The sequence below is a fragment of the Macaca fascicularis genome, chromosome 16 (assembly GCF_037993035.2).
Source record: "Macaca fascicularis isolate 582-1 chromosome 16, T2T-MFA8v1.1".
NCBI classification, from domain to species: Eukaryota; Metazoa; Chordata; class Mammalia; order Primates; family Cercopithecidae; genus Macaca; species Macaca fascicularis.
The window spans coordinates 63,615,910-63,636,527 of record NC_088390.1 but is presented as its reverse complement, the minus strand read 5'-3'; the positions used below and the strand labels follow the sequence as shown (position 1 = coordinate 63,636,527).

General features: G+C 52.9%; 3 protein-coding genes across 14 annotated transcripts; 1 reads left to right on the top strand and 2 right to left on the bottom strand.

Annotated features, from left to right (window-relative positions):
• The first annotated feature begins 583 nt into the window (after positions 1-583).
• PSMC3IP (PSMC3 interacting protein) lies at positions 584-7,324 on the top strand. 2 transcript variants are annotated; one of them, XM_005584250.5, is made up of 8 exons: positions 584-639; positions 727-827; positions 986-1,075; positions 4,096-4,207; positions 4,693-4,838; positions 4,948-5,001; positions 5,147-5,206; positions 5,288-7,324. In XM_005584250.5, exons 1-8 carry the CDS (start codon positions 606-608, stop codon positions 5,342-5,344), a joined length of 654 nt encoding a protein of 217 aa, XP_005584307.1. In that variant the 5' UTR covers positions 584-605; the 3' UTR covers positions 5,345-7,324. The 2 variants fall into 2 exon arrangements, with proteins under 2 accessions (XP_005584307.1, XP_015293994.1); XM_015438508.4 differs by lacking the exon at positions 4,096-4,207.
• MLX (MAX dimerization protein MLX) lies at positions 5,597-11,072 on the bottom strand. Of its 4 annotated transcripts, none has more exons than XM_005584252.3 (8): positions 10,846-11,072; positions 10,519-10,555; positions 9,952-10,041; positions 9,570-9,676; positions 9,211-9,310; positions 8,909-9,008; positions 8,328-8,529; positions 5,597-6,732 (listed from the first exon to the last, which is right to left on the bottom strand). In XM_005584252.3, the coding sequence occupies exons 1-8, from the start codon at positions 11,047-11,049 to the stop codon at positions 6,676-6,678; spliced, it is 897 nt and encodes a 298-aa protein (XP_005584309.1). In that variant the 5' UTR covers positions 11,050-11,072; the 3' UTR covers positions 5,597-6,675. The 4 variants fall into 4 exon arrangements, with proteins under 4 accessions (XP_005584309.1, XP_005584310.1, XP_015293989.1 ...); XM_005584253.4 differs by having other exon boundaries at positions 11,008-11,072; XM_015438503.3 differs by lacking the exon at positions 9,952-10,041.
• Positions 11,073-11,886: 814 nt separating this feature from the next.
• On the bottom strand, positions 11,887-16,008 carry COASY (Coenzyme A synthase). 8 transcript variants are annotated; one of them, XM_074019659.1, is made up of 10 exons: positions 15,937-16,008; positions 14,839-15,802; positions 13,982-14,196; positions 13,595-13,726; positions 13,272-13,461; positions 13,123-13,187; positions 12,862-12,946; positions 12,596-12,693; positions 12,359-12,505; positions 11,887-12,258 (listed from the first exon to the last, which is right to left on the bottom strand). In XM_074019659.1, the coding sequence occupies exons 2-10, from the start codon at positions 15,536-15,538 to the stop codon at positions 12,196-12,198; spliced, it is 1,695 nt and encodes a 564-aa protein (XP_073875760.1). In that variant the 5' UTR covers positions 15,539-15,802; positions 15,937-16,008; the 3' UTR covers positions 11,887-12,195. The 8 variants fall into 8 exon arrangements, 6 of the variants coding, with proteins under 6 accessions (XP_073875760.1, XP_065387679.1, XP_065387680.1 ...); XM_065531607.1 differs by having other exon boundaries at positions 14,839-15,549; XM_065531608.2 differs by lacking the exon at positions 15,937-16,008 and having other exon boundaries at positions 14,839-15,551; positions 15,673-15,884.
• Positions 16,009-20,618: the final 4,610 nt, after the last annotated feature.

Below are 20,618 nucleotides of genomic sequence, written 5' to 3'. Positions count from 1 at the left end.
CCTCAGTCTCCCAAAGTGATAGGATTACAGGCGTGACATGCCACAGTGCCCGACCAAGGCGCTTAGCTTTCACAACCACTTGTGTTGTTTTCACAACCACTTTCCTATCACTATCTACTCTTCCTATTTTACAAATAACAAAACTAACCGACAAAAGAGCGCTGGACCGTGGGATCAGGGCACGTCCCTGTGGGGTAACCTTGAGCTGGTCGCTTGCCCAGCGCGGCAGCTGATGTCTGAAGTGTCTTCCAGTCCCAACACTCGACCTAACTCAAGGTCACCAGTGCTCAGCTGCGGCTGGAACTGGATCTCGAAAATTGAAGGCCTTCTCTGCTACAGCCTTCGTTCCCGGGGGCAGAAAGAGGAAGCTGCTCAGCTGTGGGCACGCCGGCGCCTTCGCAGAGGCCCTGGGCTCGAGGTCCGGCCCGGATGCGCAAGTTCCGGCCTGAAATGAACTATGGGGTCCGGGAGGGGTCGCCTTGTTCCTCCGGAAGGCTTCCCCTTCAGCCAATCACCGTTCGAGGTCCGCCCCCCGTCCCCGGAAGGAGCCGTCGCCCCGAGCAACTACAACGTCCGGCTTTCTGAGTTGGGTGGCGGGAAAGGCGATGAGTAAATGCCGGGCAGAAGCTGCGGCGGGAGGTAACGGCGGCTTGGGCGCGGGGAAGACCCGGGAGGGCAGTGGGTGAGGAGGTCGGTTGAGTGGTCCCCTCCCCTTTTTCTCCGTAGCCGCCGGGATCCTCCTGAGGTACCTGCAGGAGCAGAACCGGCCCTACAGCGCCCAGGATGTGTTCGGGAACCTGCAGCGGGAACACGGACTGGGCAAGGCGGTGAGGACCCTCTCCCGGGATTCCCTCTCCGTCGGACTCCCTGGAATCAGACTGGGGTCGTGCCCTTTGGAGCCTTGGGCGTTTTCCACATCACTGGCAGAATTTCCCCAGAACCAGGCCCAGACTCCTCTGATTGCCCCTCCTCTCTCCTCTGCCAGGTGGTGGTGAAGACGCTGGAGCAGCTGGCACAACAAGGCAAGATCAAAGAGAAGATGTACGGCAAGCAGAAAATCTATTTTGCGGATCAGGTGAGGAGAACCTGCGCCAATTGTCACCTATGAGAGCCCGACAACGGGTGAAACTACTGCTAGTGTGAACTCTTTTGGGGAGAGGCCCCCCACGGAAAACTCGCCTGTCTTAGGCCACCATCCTTAAATCAAGGTGTGCACTCCTCTTGTTAGGATCCCAACTTCACGAGGTTTCCAAATTTACAATATGATGGATGATAGTAGATCCTGTATTGTTGCTACCAAGATCCATATCTGCTTCAAAGCTCTTATTTCTTATCATCCAGATTGGCAACACCCTCTGACAAATGATGTTCGTCCTGCCTCCATCCGCTTCTCTAAACACACATATCAAATTTATATTCTCCAGCCCAGACCTCCAGCTGGAATCTGTCAGGCATTAATATCAGAGTCAAAATTGCCACAGTAGAATGCCTCATCTTCCCCCCACCCCGCACTGGTTTCTTTCTAACATTCTTCTCCCTAATGGAATTACTCTTCACGCAAACCAGAAACTTGGGAGCAATTCTTGACTTCCATTACTAGTCAACCGTCAAGTCCGGCTGATTTTTCCGTTGTCTGTTTTTTTATTTTTTATTTTATTTTTATAGAGATGGGTCTTGCTATGCTGCCCAGGTTGATTTGAACTCTTGGGCCCAAGTGATCCTCCTGTCTTGGCTTCCCAAAGTGCTGGGATGACAGGCGTGAGCCACAGAGCCTGGCTGATTTTTCCATTCTTGAATCCACTCTCCTTTCCATCTGCCATGGCTGCTCTAGTTCACGCCCTCTTCATCTGTTGCAACATCCTCCTAACAGATCTTGGCTTTTCAAACATATCTTAAACATAGCAGTCAGAATGATCTGTCTAAATAGATCTGGTCATGCACCTTCCCTATTTGAAACTCTTCAGTGGCTCTCTAGTGCTGCAAAAAACATGTAAAAGGCACCGGAAGACACCCCAGCCAGCCTCTGGCCTCACCAATCCTCATCCTTTTTCTATCCACGAACACTAGATAATTCTGATGTGTTTTACTGCTCTGTCCTTCGCATGTTGTCTTCCTTGTACCTGCTTCTCTTGCTGGCCAACTCTTACTTTCCTTTAGGATTTCACTTAGACATCACCTTCTCCAGAAATCTTCCTTGAATGCCCTGAGCTAATTGATTCCTTTTCAGGCCCTTACCTCTTTTTGTTGTTGTTGTTTTTTGTTGTTGTCATTGTTGAGACAGAGTCTCGCTCTGTCGCCCAGGCTGGAGTGCAGTGGCGCTATCTCGGCTCACTGCAAGCTCCACCTCCGGGTTCACGCCATTCTCCTGCCTCAGCCTTCTGAGTAGCTGGGACTACAGGCACCTGCCACCACACCTAATTTTTGTTTTGTTTTGTTTTGTTTCTGTATTTTTAGTAGAGATGGGGTTTCACCGTGTTAGCCAGGATGGTCTCCATCTCCTGACCTTGTGATCCACCTGCCTCAGCCTCTCAAAGTGCTGGGATTACAGGCGTGAGCCACCGCACCCGGCCCTGGCCCTTATCTGTTTTAAGGCATGCTGTATTACAATTATTTTTACTTGTCTCCTTTATTCAACTGAAGTTCCTCTAGGGCAGATCTCATTTCTCAATTCATTTTTATCTGATCAGCACCTCCGCAGTATCTGACATCCAGCAGATACTATTCGTTAAACTGAACCAAACCACTTTCAAGGCCAACTTTCCTAAAACAGGCTGTGTTGTGTTACTCATCTAAAGAAAATTCTCTAAAGGAGGGTTTGGCAAACGTTTTCTGTAAATGGCCAGACAGTATTTTTAGGATTTGTGGGCCATATGTATCTCTTGTCATGGCTGGCTGTACAATTGCCACAACTATTCACCTCTGCCACTGTAGAGCCGAAGCGGCTGTAGACTATGTAAATGAATGGGTAGGGCTGTTTCAATAAAACTTTGTTTTCAAAAACATGCATCTGGCAGGATTTGGCTTGCTGGCCGTAGTTTGCTGGCCTCTGCCCTATAGGTTCACCTTGCCCAAGTGTAGAGTCCAGACCGCACTGGTTGGCATACTTTTTCAACCTGCTCCCCATCACCAACTGATGTGACCTCCCCCACCCCCACACTGATCCCCAATGCAGTTATTTTCTAGCAGTGGCCCCTCATGAGAGGAGCTCCTCAGACTTACTGGAATCCGTTATCTACATGGATCCCAAGGCCTAGCACAGTGGCTCATGCATGTAATCCCAGCACTTTGGGAGGCCGAGGCGGATGGATCACTTGAGCCCAGGAGTTTGAGACCAGCCTGGGCAACATGGTGAAACCCCTTCTCTACTAAAAATATAAAATTTAGCTGCGCTTGGTAGTACACGCCTATAATCCCAGCTACTCAGGAGGCTGAGGCATGAGAATCGCTTGAAGCCGGGATGCGGAGGTTGCTGTCAGCCAAGATTGCACCGCTGCACTCTGACCTGGGCGACAGTGAGAGAAAGAAAGGAAAAGAGGGAAGGAGGAAGAGAGAGAGAGGGAGAGACAGAGAGAGGAGAAAGGAAGGAAGAAAGAAGGGAGGGAGGAGAAAAGGAAGGAGGGAGAGAGAGAAAGGAAGATGGAAAGAAGAATGGGAAGGCAGGACAGGAAAGAAGGAGAAAAGAAGTCCATCCATCCCATCCATCATGCTTCTTCAACTGTCCAGTTTCTATCTATTATGGAAACCCATGATCTAGGTTTCCCCACCTTGGGAACAATGTTACTTAGCTGCTTCAGCCCAGGTAGTGGTTTTATCACCGAATGGGAAGATTTCTGTCCTAATCAGTATCGTGTCAACCTGGTAGCTGCTTAAGGACAGGCATTAGATTTCAGGTTTTCTTTCCTACCTTTTTAGTGGGGTCGCTCCTTAACTGAAAACGATTTCTCAAAAGTACTCTCCCACTATTTCTGCAGACCCTCTGGAGAGTTTGGGGTGTGGCTGGTTCCTGAGCATATCTAAATGGTGCCTTCCCAGGTGTGTGTTCTCATCTTTGTGCCTCACAACAGTTTGCTTGTATTTTCCCTCTTTGTCTGGTAGGACCAGTTTGACATGGTGAGTGATGCTGACCTTCAAGGCCTAGATGGCAAAATCGTGGCCCTCACTGCTAAGGTGCAGAGCTTGCAGCAGAGCTGCCGCTACATGGAGGCTGGTAGGACTGGGTAGCTCCTCAAAAGTGCCCATAGGCTTAGGTTCATTCTAGAGGTCGGGAATTACTAAATGAATGGTTCAATGACTGCAGCATCTTGTTGCAGCTAAGACCCCTTTGCTGGGCTCCCTTAGGCATAAAACGAAATGTAGGATAACTAATGGCTTTTGTGTACCAACAAATGGACAAGATATGCATTTGCTCTCCCTGCCACAATTATCAGTACACTGTCCTCACATTTCCCTTTATTCTTGCTTCTTTAACTGGCTACGCCTAAGTGTTCAACCTCACACCCATGCTACTTGTAGATGGAGGAGGAAAGAAAATTAGAAGAATAAACTAATAATCCTGTAAGGCTTAGTTTCCTGAGCTTTTCCATATGAGATGATAGATCCAGAGCAAGGTTGAACACCTCAGGGAGCACCCACTGGGAAAGACAGAACTCCTTCCTCAGGGGTAGCAAGTGACCCCAGGGGCTGTGGTTTCAGAGCTCAAGGAATTATCTAGTGCCCTGACCACACCAGAGATGCAGAAAGAAATCCAGGAGTTAAAGAAGGAATGTGCTGGCTACAGCGAGAGACTGAAGAACATTAAAGCAGCTACCAATCATGTGACTCCAGAAGAGAAAGAGCAGGTGAGCTGGAGGCTGGAGGACCGCTGTGCAGGTCCAGAGTGAATATAAAGGCTGAGCCCAGAGGGCTGCTGTGGTTCTGAGGAGTTAGAGGAACTTGCTTTCCTTCTAGGTATACAGAGAGAGGCAGAAGTACTGTAAGGAGTGGAGGAAGAGGAAGAGGATGGTAAGTGTGTGGGAGCTCTTGAGACAGGCCCTAGAAGTGCTTTTGAAAATGGCAGGCACCAGATCAACTGCCACCCAGTATCATAAACTGACAGGTAGTGCCCAGTGCTGCCCATCTGAAAACGGGTGGTTTTATTTCTTGTCAGGCTACAGAGCTGTCTGATGCAATACTTGAAGGATACCCCAAGAGCAAGAAGCAGTTCTTTGTAAGTGGTACTCTCTTCCTTCTTTGCTTCCCTGTGGTCTTATCCTGGTGACATCTCATTCACTTCTCTCCCTGCCCACAGGAGGAAGTTGGGATAGAGACGGATGAAGATTACAATGTCACACTCCCAGACCCCTGAGGGGCCCGCAGTCGGGAGTGGTGGGGACTGCAGGATGTCAGAAGAGTGAGATGTCCTGGACTGGCTACCTTGTTTTTGGTTGGCTTTTGTTGTTGTTCCTGCTGCTTTTCACCTTTAAGCAAAGCAGTCAGGAGACGGGCATAAACCAGAGCACTGGGTGGAGGATGAGGGCTGCTGGCTGGGGTAGACCCAGCTCATTTCATTGTCTAAATTGCAGTAGCTTGAGGTTAACATTCAGACTTGGAACAATGCTAAAGGAAAGCATTTGGCAACATTTATTGTAATTTAATTTGATATAAAAATATTTAATTTCCTCTGGATAGTCAAACCTGCCAGATACCAAACCTGAGGAAGGCAGACGTGAACCTGGAGAACTAAGGCAGAGAGAGGTTGCTATAAAATGAGCATTTGGAGGGCCCACAGCTTCACTCAGGACCTACTGGGCTTGTGTACCCCAGGAGACCTTTCGAGTATCTTTTGTACTCTTTCACCCCACCCCCAAGTCCTAGGAGAAACGCAGGCAACACTGAGACATGGGAGAGGCCAAGATATGCTAGACAGAAAGGCTGGGGGTGATTTTGAGGCCCACTTAATATTTCAAAATTGTAACCGTAGCAAAATTCCATTGGTATTTAGGAAAATAAAAAATTTCCAGTATGTACTGCTGTATTACACCTGCCTCTGCAGCATCACAGCCTGTGGGAACCAGGAGGGCTTCCCTTACCACCCAGAGCAGAGGAGGAAGGTGATGGATTATGAAGCGAGGGGAGGAACCTGGTGGCTCCTCCCTAAGATGGCCAGAAAGCCCTTGGCCTCACCTGGGACTGACCAGGCAGCCCTAGTCTAGGCACAAGGTGCCCTTTCACCCTTCGTGGCGGTGGGAATATTTCCTCTTACTCTTTTTCTCCCATACAGCTACTGCCAAAATGCCCAAATGTGGTCCAAATGTTGCCCAAGAGACCAAAACAGAGAAAAAAGTTTCCAAATCTGTGTAGATTATAAGTAGAAATCTGAGGCTTGAAGAAAGGGCTGAGAGGGCACGAGCTCTTTGGGGTGTCCAGAGCAGACACCCATCCCAAGGACTTCCATGGAGTGGGGGATAGGCTGGTTAGGTCTAGTTTTATCGTCAATATAATAAATTAATCAGAAGCTTTCACAAAACACCGCAGCTCCACTGAAGATAAAATGGGGCTGGGAAAACCAAACACCAAGTAGAAACCAGCTGAGCAGTGTGAGGTGTTGTAGTCCAATCTCACGGGCCCAGCAGTTCAGTGGCCAAGTAGAGATTCAAGGGCCTCTTGTTGGCTGTTCTGCAGGTTTCCAAGAACTGGTCAGTAAAGCTGGTTTTTCAATTGGTGCAGGACGCCAATCACAATCTCCCGCAGGGTCTGGCGAGGGCAGCAGAGGAAGAAATAGACAATGCCCAGGTCAGTGCAGAGTAGTTTCAAAGATGCCCGCCTAGATGAGCCACATATTTTAGAAAAGTGCATTAAAAATAGCCCCTGGGGGCCAGGTGTGGTGGCTAATGCCTATAATCCCAGCACTTTGGGAGGCCAAGGCGGGTGGATCACCTGAGGTTCAAGACCAGCCTGGCCAACACAGTGAAACCCCGTGTCTACTAAAAATACAAAAATTAGGTATGGTGGCGCATGCCTGTAATTCCAGCTATTCAAGAGGCTGAGGTACGAGAATTGCCTGAACCCAGGAGGTGGAGGTTGCAGTGATCTGAGATCATACCACTGCACTCCAGCCTCGGTGACAGAGTGAGACTCTGTCTCAAAAAAAAAAAAAAGGCCCCCAGGAAGTACTGATGTCTGTCTGCAGTTTACTTGAGGTGCTCCTGAAGCAGGATGGAGACATGAAAATACAGTAAAATGTTTTGGTAAAATTTAGGTACTGGGTATACGAGTGTTCACTGTGAAGTCCTCTTAACATTGCAATATGTTTAATGTGTTTCACAATAAAACTGTTGGGAAACGAGGCCGGGCACAGTGGCTCATGCCTATAATCCCAGCACTTGTGGGAGGCCAAGGAGGGTGGATCACAAGGTCAGGAGATCGAGACCATCCTGCCTAACATGTTGAAACCCTGTCTCTACTAAAAATTAGCTGGGTGAGGTGGTGCACACCTGTAGTCCCAGCTACTCGGGAGGCTGAGGCAGGAGAATGGCGTGAACCCAGGAGGCAGAGGTTGCAGTGAGCCGAGACTGTGCCACAAACAAGAAATCTCAGACACGCCGGGCGCGGTGGCTCACGCCTGTAATCCCAGCACTTTGGGAGGCCGAGGCAGGTGGATCACAAGGTCAGGAGATCGAGACCACCGTGAAACCCCGTCTCTACTAAAAATACAAAAAAAAAAATTAGCCGGGCGCGGTTGTGGGCGCCTGTAGTCCCAGCTACTCGGGAGGCTGAGGCAGGAGAATGGCGTGAACCCGGGAGGCGGAGCTTGCAGTGAGCCGAGATCGTGCCACTGCACTCCAGCCTGGGCGACAGAGCGAGATTCCGTCTCAAAAAAAAAAAAAAGAAATCTCAGACACAAGTTTAAAGCCTCAGAAAAAGCAACCAGACTTCCATTAGAAGACTTAGTGCAATACCATTAGGACATCTCCACTATAAATACATTTCTAAAAAGCTCTTGGGGCAACTACTTGAGTGGGCCTGGAGGTAGGGTCCCAGAATTTCCGTTTCCAATTCTGCTGCAGATGCCTGGGGCTTCCATACAGGTGCAGCGATAACATAGGCTAGAAGAAAGGCAAGAGCTGGACTTGACATTGAGCTCACATCACACTTGCCAAATGAAACCATAACATGAAGATGTGGGTTAGACAGCAAAGAAACGGGGAAATACCAGGGCCCTGAAAGCTGTAGAAATATCCTTAAGATCTAAAAGGAGCTGCCATGCTTTTCTCAACAGCTGATGGCTTGGGCCACTTTGCTTGATGGTAGAGAAAACCGCAGGCCCTGTGCCCATTGTTGCTCCATACCTGAGGCTTACAGTGCTCCTCAATCCAGCTGAAGACACAGGCTGACAGCTCCTGGAAGCTAGCTACCGAGATGGAGGCATTGAAGGACTGGAACAGGGAATCCATGATGCCTTGAAACACGTTGAACTTGACCTGGTCAGAGACCTGGTCCTCCCCTTCATGGGGGTTGTCCTGGTGTGCCTTCACAATCTGCTCATAGTTCCTAAAAGCATGCAGGCCAGGGCTGAGGTGCTGCAGCAGCTCCGCCCACCCAAGAAAAATGATGGGACTACCCTGTGTGCTCCCAGGAATGGCATCCCCAGAGAGCTTCTGGGTGGGGTGCAGTATCAGGGAAATACTGCTTCCAGGCCAGGAAATGGCCCTCTCTCTCCAACCTTCCTTACATTAATCCAACAGACATTTCCTGAGTGTCTGCCATGTGTAAGGACAGTTGGGGATACACAGTCCTGCTTCTACTGGCTAGCTCAGGAACTGAGAGTATTACCTGTACTGTAGTAACTGATGTAGCCTTTGAACAAGGGAGGGTGTGCAATGAAGTTCCCTCAGAAGCTCTGGTTCCCCCCATTCAGCACCCCTCTTACACTTTCATGATCTTTAGGGCCGTGACATCCTTGCGTAACGTGGACACCTCCTCCTCCTGCTTTTTCTTCTCCTTGTGCAAAAACTGAATGTAGTCAATGGCTAGGGTAGGGGCAGGAAAAGAGGGTAGGTACAGAAGTATTCTCAAACAGGAAGATAAGGCTGACTTTGTTCCCCTTCCCCTAGACCCCAACTATCCCATGGCAATCACCACACCAAGGCCGAGCCATGGGTGGGTAGGAGGCGCTGGCTTCTTCACAGCCCCTCTTGACTCCAGCCCCTCCAGTGCTTTCCCTAGCCATACTCTTTTGTAGAACGATGGCTTTGCTGAGCTTTTGGGAGCCAATGGAGAAGTCCTGCTGCTGGCAAGTGGGGACGATGGTCTGAAGGTCATCATAGCCTCTCTGTGGAGACAGCAGGGGAAATGGGGTTTTTAACCCTGAGAGATTAAAGCAAACTGGCACAAAGTTCTTTCGTGATACCAAGTTCTATGCTCACAAACACAACGGGTTGGGAAGGCTGCAATGGAAGTGTTCGTGCCTGGGACTACACTATCTGCCCACCCCTAGGGTGCCTGGGACTGTCTGAGAGGGTCAGGGCACAGGGAAGCTGAACTATGCAGGGCCCTCCTACACTGGCTGAGGCACAGGCCTCCCTGGTCACCTTGATGGCGTCCCTCCTCTTCTGCTCAGCCTGAGTGTGTGCTCGCCGCCGCCGGTCTTTGTAGGACTCCTTGTAGGCCTCCTGGTGGTAATCACTGTCCTCGTCATCTACGCTCAGAGATGGGGGCAGGGAGAGGTCATCTTGGGGCCCAGTGGGGTCCAGCTAGCCCACCTTTCCCCATCTGGGAAGAACCTGGTGTCCAGAGAAGGCAGATGGACAGAGAACCTAATGTTCCAGATGAGGTGAAAGATGGTGAGACCCTGTGTCTGATACTTGGGCTCCAGCACCCCTGTGTGGATGGCTGGGGCTTCCCTGTCTAGGAAAGGTTCTACAATTATGACGTGTCTGAGCCCCTCGAGGTGGGGGGGATGTAACTGCCTACCTGTGTTGGGGACAGAAGAGGCACTGGTGGAACCGATGCTATTAGCTCTGGACACTACATTCCCCTTGCGGGTGCTTTCTACAAAAAGCCCTGGAAAAGAGAGGCCCCAATCACTAAGGGGCAGGGTGGGGAACACTGCCAGACCCTCAGACACCTGTAGGACACAATGGCTTTCTTAAATGCTGACCTCTTCCCTTCAACCCAAAGCCAACTATACTGGGCCCCCCACTTCCAGCCAGACTACGCTGCAGCGCTCTGCTCCCTAGTGTCTACACTGCTCCATAGGCCTGCATGATACCCCCTGGCTCACAAACGGGCATCTGGACGTGACAGAGTGTGAGTGATCAGCTGCCATTAGTTCCACCACTTCCCTGTTCCAGAACAGAGGGAACTAGGTGTCACCCTCAGTTGTTTTCTGCCCTCGTCCTTCAGCTCCTGCTGTCTCAAGCCAGGAACTCTGCTCAGGGACAGTGGACTGTGCTCAGGCGTGGTTGGCAACACCACAAGAATTCTAGAGAGCCTGGGCGGGAGTGTACCTCTAGAGCTTAAGATGGGGGAGCTACTCACCGGGGTCCAGGCTGTTGTCGCTGTAGGCATACTCCACCTGCGGCACAGAGCACGGGAGGAGCCCGTCAGACCTCCGCCCCTGGTGGGGGCGACACTTTCACTGCAGGCACACACAGCGCGCCCCGCATTCCGGGAAGGCACCTCTGTCACCCTGCGCGCTCGCGCACACACAGCCCGGGGTGCGCGGGCACCTTAATGATTCCCCCGAGACTTGGCACGGGCTAGGCCGTGCGAGCGCCTCCCCCGTGTATGATCTCTTCCGCCCCTACTCCACCCCAGTCCCCTGTTCCCCCGACTCGCGCGCACACGCCTCGTTTGTCTCCCCACCTTGGCACACGCGGGGTGAGAGCTGTCTTCTCTGCAGCCCCGGGGCCCGGAGAGCATGGGGGACTTTGGGGACAGGAGAGAAGCCCCTCGTCTTCCGGCCCCCCTACGTGCACGAGCCCGACCCGCCCTCCCCTCGCTGGCGTGCGCGCCCACGGGGCTTGCCTTGACCCAAGGGTCCTCGGGAGAGGCGCCCGGCTCAGTCATCTTGGACCCACCGGACCGGAAACGAGCCGGCAGGCGGGCCCCCTGCGGCGAGGAAACGGGTGGTGTGCCCACGTGACCCACGCCCGCCAATCCGCGACCGAGAGGTTGGGCAGGGCGAGAGCATCGCGCATGCGCGGCCCAAAGATGTCTCCCGGACTCCAGCTGTCAAAGCCCGGCGCTCGGCCTGGCGCCAGCCGCCTTCGGGACTGCTCCCCGTCGTGCCTGCCCTCTCTGGGTTAGGCATTGGAATGGCGGCGACATGAAGCGCGTTTTGTAAGATGGAGTACCTGCAATTGGCTTGTCAGCATACCGCCGCAGGTAGTGTGTGCATGCGCACTGTCCGACCGGCTGGCTCCACACGTTACCCTGCGGGCGGTCTCCCCGCGCTCCCCGGACTTGCACTGCAGCGGGTGTGTCAGGAGCCGGGCAGAGAAGCTCCGCAGCCACACTGTCCGACCCCACCAGGCTGCAAGCTCTGTGAGGGCAGAGGCCCCGCCTGGCGCGTGGAAGGCTGATCTTCCAACACCCAGCCCAGTGTCTGGCAGGATGCATGTGGAATGAACCCTTGCAAAGAACCCGCTAGCTAGGTTATGCGGCCTCTCAGATTAAAAAAACAAAAACAAAAAAACACGGCAGTACCTAGAAAGTCTACACCTTACTCAGAAGCACACAGCTGCTCAGTGGGAGGGCCAAGGCTCGCCTAAAGGCCATCCGGCCATCCTCTTAACCACTGCATTGCCCAGGCTTCCAGCTCAGGCCTGGGCCCTGCACTTGTGGCTTAAGGATCTCAAAGAGACTTAGAGGCATTGGAGCAGGAAGTAGACACCATCCAGGCAATACCTGGGAACATTCACCTTTAATTCTGTTACAGGTTCCAGTATTTGCGCTGGCCCTAGTCAGCTGTGGGTAAGAGTCACCCATGGGCAAGAGTGGGGAGGGGCCTGCTCATCCATGAACCACATCCTCAGTGTTGGCCAAATACCAGTGTTGGGTAGGCTTCCTGAGTCCACCAGGCCTGGCCATGTCCTACACAGCATAGCTTAGACCTCTGGGCCTGAACCAGGATACGCATCAAGGCCCCCATTTCTCCTCACCACGGGGTCGCTTGTCAGCTCCAGGGGCCAGTCTGGCCCCACTGAGAACTTCTCAGTCAAGGGCCTGGTGAGTCTTGGGAATGCGCTTCTGCAGGAGGGCCCAGGCTTTCTCCACCTTCAGACAGGCCGGAATGTTGGCAGGAAGAGAGGGCAGGGTCAGGCAGCATCCACTGGAGACTCCTTCCCCACAACCCAGCCTTGCCCTGGGCACCAACCTGGCGTTGGGTGATATGCGGCTCCCACAAGGTGCTGAGCACCACGTGGCTCTGTTCCACAAGCTGCTGCCCGCTCATCTGGCTCTGCAGCCGGCTTTGAGCTGCAGCTTCACTCAGGCCATCCCTCTCCACAATGCGTCTTACAGCCTGGGCACAGACGAGACATTTGTCAGGAAGAATTCCAGCTCACAGGATAGGATCTGCAGTAGGGATGGCGTGGGGGTGGGGCTGAGATACCTCAGTCTCAGGGATGACAACAGTCCACACCTCATGGACCAGGTTCTGCCAGCCGGCTTCAAGCAGCACAGCCGCATCAATCACGCACACACGCTTTCCTGTGGGGAGAGCCCAGTCACCGCCAGCAGTGCTGACGCTCTCCCAGGCAAAGCACACGCAACACAGTCCCAGGGTGAGCAGACAGTCCCACATGGGGCAGGGAAGCTCCCGGGGGAAGAATCAGCTTAACTGTCCCCTTGGCTGCTCCTATCCTCCCTCCTACTCACCCTCAGTCACAGCCCGATCCATCTCCTCTCGGGCCAGCTTTGCGATAATTGGCCACATAATGTCCGTGAGTATCTTCAGCTGCTTCTGGGGAGGGGAACAGAGGGCAGAGGTTACCTTCTCTAGAAGATGCCAGCCCGAGCAAGGTGGTGTTGAGAACAGATCAGTGGAATCGGCATTCTGGGCCAGACCAGAGAGGTCCACCAGACCCTGACCCCTGGGTCTAGTAGCGGCTTAGGAGCCCTTAGGAAACTGTTGTTTACCTTGTTCCCAAACACCCGGCTGCCTAGGACCTTCCTGTTGATGATGCCATCTTTATGGAGAATATCTGGACAACAGAGATAGACAACTGAGCACAGACGCCTGGCTAGCTCCTCACTCCAGGCCACTTCCAGCCTTCCCCAGTTATTACCTGTTCCAAAGGCCTCCACCACAGGCTGGTAGGCAGGGCCACCTGGGGCATAGGCCCGATGACCCAGGTGGTCACTGTCAATGACAAACGCCCCCAGGCCCTTCAGCCGCTGAGCTATTGAGCTCTTCCCAGAGCCACTGATGCCAGTCAGCCCAATTACATAGAGACACGTTGGGAGCTCTGGCCTTTCCTGGGGGGTAGGTGAAAGGGAACCCACAGTTACTGGGGCCCTCAGCCTCATGCCTGGGGCTGAGCCCCTCAGCTTCTACTCTTCAGCATTGCCAGCACACCCAAGCAGGAGGGAAGGAGGGAGAGAAGCTTACATATGGAGGCCGAAGCAGGTTTCCCAGCATTCGCTGGCGGAAGCTGGAGGAGCTGACTTTGTCCTCTTCATTCTCTGTATGTTTGACGTCCTTCAGCAGCTGGATCTGGTACAAGGCAAGCTCCTCCAGGTTCTGGGGTAAAGAGGAAAGGGTGAAAAGAGGGAAGGAGTGAGAGGAAGCCCCTGACATCCAACCTGCCCCCCATCCTCCCCTTCCTCCCCAGGCTCCTCCTCCAACTCAGCGGGCAAACAGAACCAGTTCCTCCTTGCTTCTTCCCACCACCCTAAGCCCCCACTTCTCTGGGGCCATGGTACTTCCAACAGTCCCCTCAAAATGGCCTTCCCCGTCCCCCATCCACTCCCCCTGCCAGTCTCCCTCAGGGGTTACATTCTCAAGGCGGAAGCGGTTGACGGCCATGCCCCCACGATAGGTCTCCTCGCTGACCACCAGGAACTCCAGGGAGGGGTCAGAGCCAGCGGGCCCATAGGGGTCCAGCAGGGGGATGATATCAAAAGTCAAGGAAGGCTTGATGTCCACCAGGAACTCACTCAGATGTTCCACGCGTTCTGTGTAAGGTTGGAGCAGCTCAGGGAGCAACTTGCCTAGGGAAGGAGCCCAGAAGAACAGTGAGATCTTTTTACTGGGAAGGAAAGTATGGGCCAGTTTGGGGAAAAGTGTCCCTAAGTACAGTATCTCCAGAGGGGGGTGGCAGAAAGGGTTCAGCTGGTAAGGCCTATGGTGATGGTGAGGGGAGCATGAAGGTGAAGAAACAGGCAAGCACAATAGTCACTCCAGGGGCTGGCATGTGTCCAGAAAATAAGCCACCAGGAAACCACTCCAGAGAATGAGCAGTGCCAGAGGGCATCAGAGGCAGATGGAAAATTCCAAGACCCATGCCATACTTGAGTTTCCTCCTCCTGTCTGTGGCACTGCTACCTGCAGCTCACTCACCCATTCATTCCCAGTGTTTCGTTAGGGTGTATCTCCTGGAATACTTGCTAAAGTGCAGATCCCTTTGCTTCACATTTAGGGTATTCTGATTGAGTGGTGATTGGACCACATGCTGAGAAAGCTGTTTATTTGACAAAATGTCCTTAGCACCAACTGAGTGTCAACCACTGTGACATTTGGGAAGGGTGGGAAGTAGTGAATGGCCCTACCCTTCCTCGATCTCGGCATAAGGGTCTGGAATGGGGAGATACGGGGATCCTCCACTGCCCTAGTCCAGGGTCCCTGTCACTCACTCTTCAACAGATCTTTGTCTGCTACTCCCACCACAAGCTGCTCCTGGGCCAGGATGCACGCGATACTGAGCAACACCTTGTGGGCGTTGTGCAGGCGGTCAAACGTGCCACCGACAGCCCCACGGTAGTAGCCACGCACCGGCTGCTTTGGAGACCTGGCCACGGGGGAAGCTGGCCTGATCGTGGAGGGTAAGGGGACATCCAGGGGCTCCACGGGCACCTCTCCTATCCCATAATCGGGGTATAGCAGCACCGAGGCCAGTCGTGGACAACAGCTGTAACAGCTGGTGGCGTATCGCACTAGCTGCTCCTTGACCGGGTTGTACTGGCTGCCATCCAGGGTCTGGAAGTCTGTCAACACGACCTCTGGCGGGTGGGCGAGATTCTGGACTGAGGTGGGCAGGGGAGGGAGAAAGGTGCTCTTGGTTCGGATATTGGTCAGTAGGATTCTGACATCCAGGTGCCTGTGGATGTCGGCGCCAGCATAGAGGTGGGTGATGAAATCAAGAACCTCAAACGTGGCCTGCACGGGGCCGGACTGGGGCTGAGCCGGGCCCTCCAGGCTCATGCCAGGCTGCAGGTGTACATAGAGTGTGTGATTCACCAGCCTGGCCGCCGAGGTCAGGATGGGGGCCAGGCGAGGGGCCAGGGAGGCCAGCGGCGTCGTGAGCACCAGGAGACCCGACCGGAATACGGCCATGCTGCCCAGGCCTGCGGACAGTCAGGGAGACGAGGCGACGGTGACGGAAGGGCCTGCGGCCAAGGCAGAGGCCTGCACAGGACCTTGGACCCCAGAGGAGACCTGGAGCAGGGACGGGGTTTCAATGCTGATCGAGAGGAGCCGGGGGAGGGGACGAGGCCTGGCAGACGGCGCCTCGGGGCTGTGCTCTAAGCCTTGGTGTCCTCATTTCTCAGACGGAGCGGTGACTTCGCTGAACTGAGTCGAAATCCTGGGAGGGGGAAACTGTACAGGAACCCTTGTTACAGGGCTGGGGATCCAAAAATCCTGGGCCCTCTTGCTAAGCTGCACCAGTCTCCAAAGAATCGAAGAGGGACGCTAAAGGGGGACGCTCAAGCTCACGTCGGTCCCCTACTCACTGAAACCTCAAGGCTTTGGTTCCACTTGCACCACCGCGGAGGCTTCCCTGGCGGCAACCCGGAAACACTAACAGAAACCGCAACTTGGAACTACGGAAAACGAGGACGGTCAAACGTCTCGACTTCGCTTCATCGCGAGATTCTCGCGAGACTTCAAGTGGCGTGGGACGCGTCCTGCTGATGGGGCGGGGCCTATCTCGAAGGCTCTGGAAGTGGGTGAAGCGTCAGTCGCGATATGATCTCCGCCGGGACTGGGCGGAGAAAGTCAAGGCAGGATTCAAAGCCCACTTCACAGATTCCCTTCTGGCCTAATGAGGAGAGATTAGCTTCAGCCAGGTCACCTAAGAGGCATCGCAAAGCCAGAACTAACACCCAGATTTCCTACGTTCCAGGGACGGAGGTGGGGATCACAGGGTTGCGCTGTGTCAGCCCTCCTAGTACCCTCTCAGTCCGAGGATCCTCACGTGGGAGGCTATTGGACAGGCCCAATTTCCTGTCTCTCGTTTGCTTCCACCTTCTGCCCTTCCATCCTGGGACAGCCCTTTGCTAGATACTGCATGAGGTTCTTGCACTTTCCAGCCCCTAAAACTGTGAAACTGTGAGCAAAATAAACTTTGATTCTTTACAAATTATCCAGTCTGTGGTTTTCCGATTTAGCCAGCACAAAACGGGCTAAGACACTTGGATTTTACTGAAATGGGAAGCCATAGAAGGTGTTCTGAGCAAACACAGGAACAGACTTTTTTTTTCTTTCTTCTTTCTTTCTTTCTCTTTTTTTCTTTCTCTTTTTTTTTTTTTTTGTTTGAGACGGAGTCTTGCTCTGTTGCCCAGGCTGGAGTGCAGTGGCGCGATCTAGGCTCACTGCAAGCCCCACCTCCCGGGTTCACGCCATTCTCCTGCCTCAGCCTCCCAAGTAGCTGCGACTACAGGCGCCCGCCACCACGCCCGGCTAATTTTTTTTGTATTTTAAGTAGAGACGGGGTTTCACCGTGTTAGCCAGGATGGTCTCCATCTCCTGACCTCGTGATCCGGCCGCCTCAGCCTCCCAAAGTGCTGGGATTACAGGCGTGAGCCACTGTGCCCGGCCAAGTCTCACTTTTTTTTACCCATGCTGGAGTGCAGTGGAGAAATCTCAGCTCACTGCAACCTCCGTCTCCCGGGTTCAAGCGATTCTCCTGCCTCAGCCTCCCGAGTAGCTGGAATTGCAGGCACAAACTACCATGCCCAGCTAAGTTTTGTATATTTAATAGAGACAGGGTTTCTCCATGTTGGCCAGGCTGGTCTCGAACTCCTGCCCTCAAGTGATTCACCAGCCTTGGGCTCCCAAAGTGCTGGGATTACAGGCGTAGCCACCACACCCGGCCTCTTTCTTTTTTTTTTTTTTTTTTTTTTTTTGAGACGGAGTCTCGCTCTCTCGCCCAGGCTGGAGTGCAGTGGCCGGATCTCAGCTCACTGCAAGCTCTGCCTCCCGGGTTTACGCCATTCTCCGGCCTCAACCTCCCGAGTAGCTGGGACGACAGGCGCCCGCCACCTCGCCCGGCTAGTTTTTTGCATTTTTTAGTAGAGACGGGGTTTCACCGTGTTAGCCAGGATGGTCTCGATCTCCTGACCTCGTGATCCACCCGTCTCGGCCTCCCAAAGTGCTGGGATTACAGGCTTGAGCCACCGCGCCCGGCCCCTCTTTCTTTTTTTGAGACAGGGTCTCCCTCTATTGCCCAGGCTGGAGTGCAGTGGGTGTGCCCACAGTTTACTGTGGCCTCGACCTCCTGGGCTCAAACAGTCTTCCCACCTCAGCCTCCCAAGTAGCTGGGACTACAGATATATGTCACCACATCCAAATAATTTTATTTTTTTGTAGAGACCGGGTCTCACTTTGTTGCCCAGGCTCCCTTTTTTATTTTAATTTTTTTCATTTTATTATTATTATTCTGAGGTGGAGTTTCACTCTTGTTGCCCAGGCTAGAGTGCAATGGCACAATCTCCACTCACTGCAGCCTACACCTCCCAGGTTCAAGCAATTCTCCTGCTTCAGCAGCCTGAGTAGCTGGGATTACAGGCACGTGCCACCACACCTGGCTAACTTTTGGGTTTTTAGTAGAAACAGAGTTTCGCCATGTTGGCCAGGCTGGTCTTGAACTCCTGACCTCAGGTGATCCACCCACGTCAGCCTTCCATAGTGCTGGGATTACAGGCGTGAGCCACCATGCCCAGCCAATTTTTATGTATTTGAGACAAAGTCTCTGTTACCCAGGCTGAAGTGCAGTGTCCCAATCTTGGCTCACTGCAGCCTCCACCTCCCTAATTCAAGCGATTCTCCTTTGTCAGCCTCCGGAGCAGCTGGGATTACAGGCATCCACCACCATGCCTGGCTAATTTTTGTATTTTTAGTAGACACAGGGTTTCATCTGGTTAGTCTCAAACTCCTGACCTCAAGCAATAACGTCCGCCTCAGCCTCACAAAGTGCTGCAATTATAGGCATGAGCCATCACGCCCAGCCCTATCATTTTAAAAGATCATTTTAAATGCACTGTGGTAATTTTACTGCTGATGGGCAAGAGTGGAATCAAGAAAACTAGCTAGGAGGCTACAGCTGTAATTCTAGGGAGAGATGACACCGTGCAATCCGGAATAGGGTGATTTCGGAATATGGTTTGATGAGTAAAGCTAGAGCTGTCAGTATTTGCTGATGAATTGGTTGAAAGGTGAGAGAGACTGGAGGCAAGGACTACTCCAGGGTTTTTAAAACGAGTATTGGGAAAAAAGGAGTGGTCACATAGTAAAGTAGAGAAGACTGGGGAAGGAGCCAGTAGGAGGACTGGAAATCTGGAATTGGGGTTTGGACACATTAAGTTCATTGCATCAGGTGGAGATGTTGTATTGAGTAGGCAGTTGGGGATACAGACCTGGAGTCTGTGGGAGACAGTAGGGTTTCTTTGGTGGGGGGTCATCGGCATCTAAGTGCTCTATTCGAAGTCATGGGACGCACAAAATTATTAACAATGTGTGGCCGGGCGTGGTGGCTCATGCCTGTAATCCCAGCACTTTGGGAGGCCGAGGCAGGTGGATCACGAGGTCAGGAGATCGAGACCATCCTGGCTAACATGGTGAAACCCCGTCTCTACTAAAAATACAAAAAAAATTAGCTGGGCGTGGTGGCGGGCGCCTGTAGTCCCAGCTACTCGGGAGGCTGAGGCAGGAGAATCACTTGAACCTGGGAGGCAGAGCTTGCAGTGAGCGGAGATTGCGCCACTGCACTCCAGCCTGGGCGACAGAGCGAGACTGTCTCAAGAAAAAAAAAAACAACCAATGTGAATATTCACAAGTTTGAAAAAAAAGTATGAATGTATGGAAGAGGGGGGTCACACTTTACCTCTTATTATCCCACCCCCAGGGGTGACCTTGTGAGCCACACCACACAGGTACACACATGCACCCATACGTACACACACTGTCACAGAGGGGCAAAGGGGGTTAGTGAGAGCGGGACTCAGAGCAGATCTCAGGCCTCAGAAACCCATGCCACCTGGGCCCCCTCCCTGTGGCCTTCCTGGATGCTGCAGGGATAGCAGATCTGTCTGGGTCAGCAGGGCAAGAAGACCGGCAGGAGAGGGTGGCTGGGAGGCCTCTTCCTCCAAGAGCAGAGGCAGCACATCATCCAACAGGCAGAGAAGACCCTCATCCGGAGGTGGGGGCAGGTCAGGGTGGAGAGCCTGCCTTCTTCCCCCAGTGCCCCACACAAAGCTCCAAGAACTCCAGCAAGTTCCTGTCTGTTTCCACTTCCCAGATTTTCTGTGGTCATGTCCCTGCCCACTCCAAAGGGCTATCACCCTCACTCTTCTCTCCCTCTCAGACCCAGCTGAATCCCTCCCTCAGTACCGTCCCCTCCTGGGGCACTCCTGCCCTCTTCCTCTGCTGCATCCCCACCTAGCCTCTTACTTGTTCACTCCTCCCCCGCACCAGACCTCCACAGAAGTTCAGAGAGTTTCTCTACAACCCTACTGCCCCTATCAATGACTCCTGTCCCCACTGGGACTCTCCACTGGGCTCAGGAACGACAGGCCATTGTAGCAAAGTAGCCAGTCCTGTAGCCCCAGCTGGAACTCCTGGTGAGGCAGCTTCCCAGATGGTGGGGATCTCTCAGTCTTCTGGGGCAGAGCAGGGTGAGTGGGGCTGTCTCCCTTTGATTCATTTAACCCTCTTTCTTCTTTACACATTTGCAAAATGTGACAGTAGTCATATTACTATTCGTTCTAATAACAGTCCTTGTTGGCTATTAAGACCTCTATACCAGCACTTTCAGGCGTTATCTCCACCATTACTAAAACCCATTAGATAGGCATTATTATACCCATTTTACAGATGAGAAAGACTCAGAGGGCCGGATGGGGTGGCTCATGCCTGTATGCCCAGCACTTTGAGAGGCTGAGGCGGGCGGATCACATAAGGTCAAGAGTTTGAGACCAGGCTGACCAACATGGAGAAACCCCATCTCCACTGAAAATACAAAATTAGCCGGGCATGGTGGTGCATGCCTATAATCCCAGCTGAGGCAGGAGACTCACTTGAACCCGGGAAGCGGAGATTGTGGTGAGCCGAGATCACCCCATTGCACTCCAGCCTGGGCAACAAGAGCAAAACTCTGTCTCAGGAAAAAAAAAAAAAAAGAAAGACTCAGAGAAAG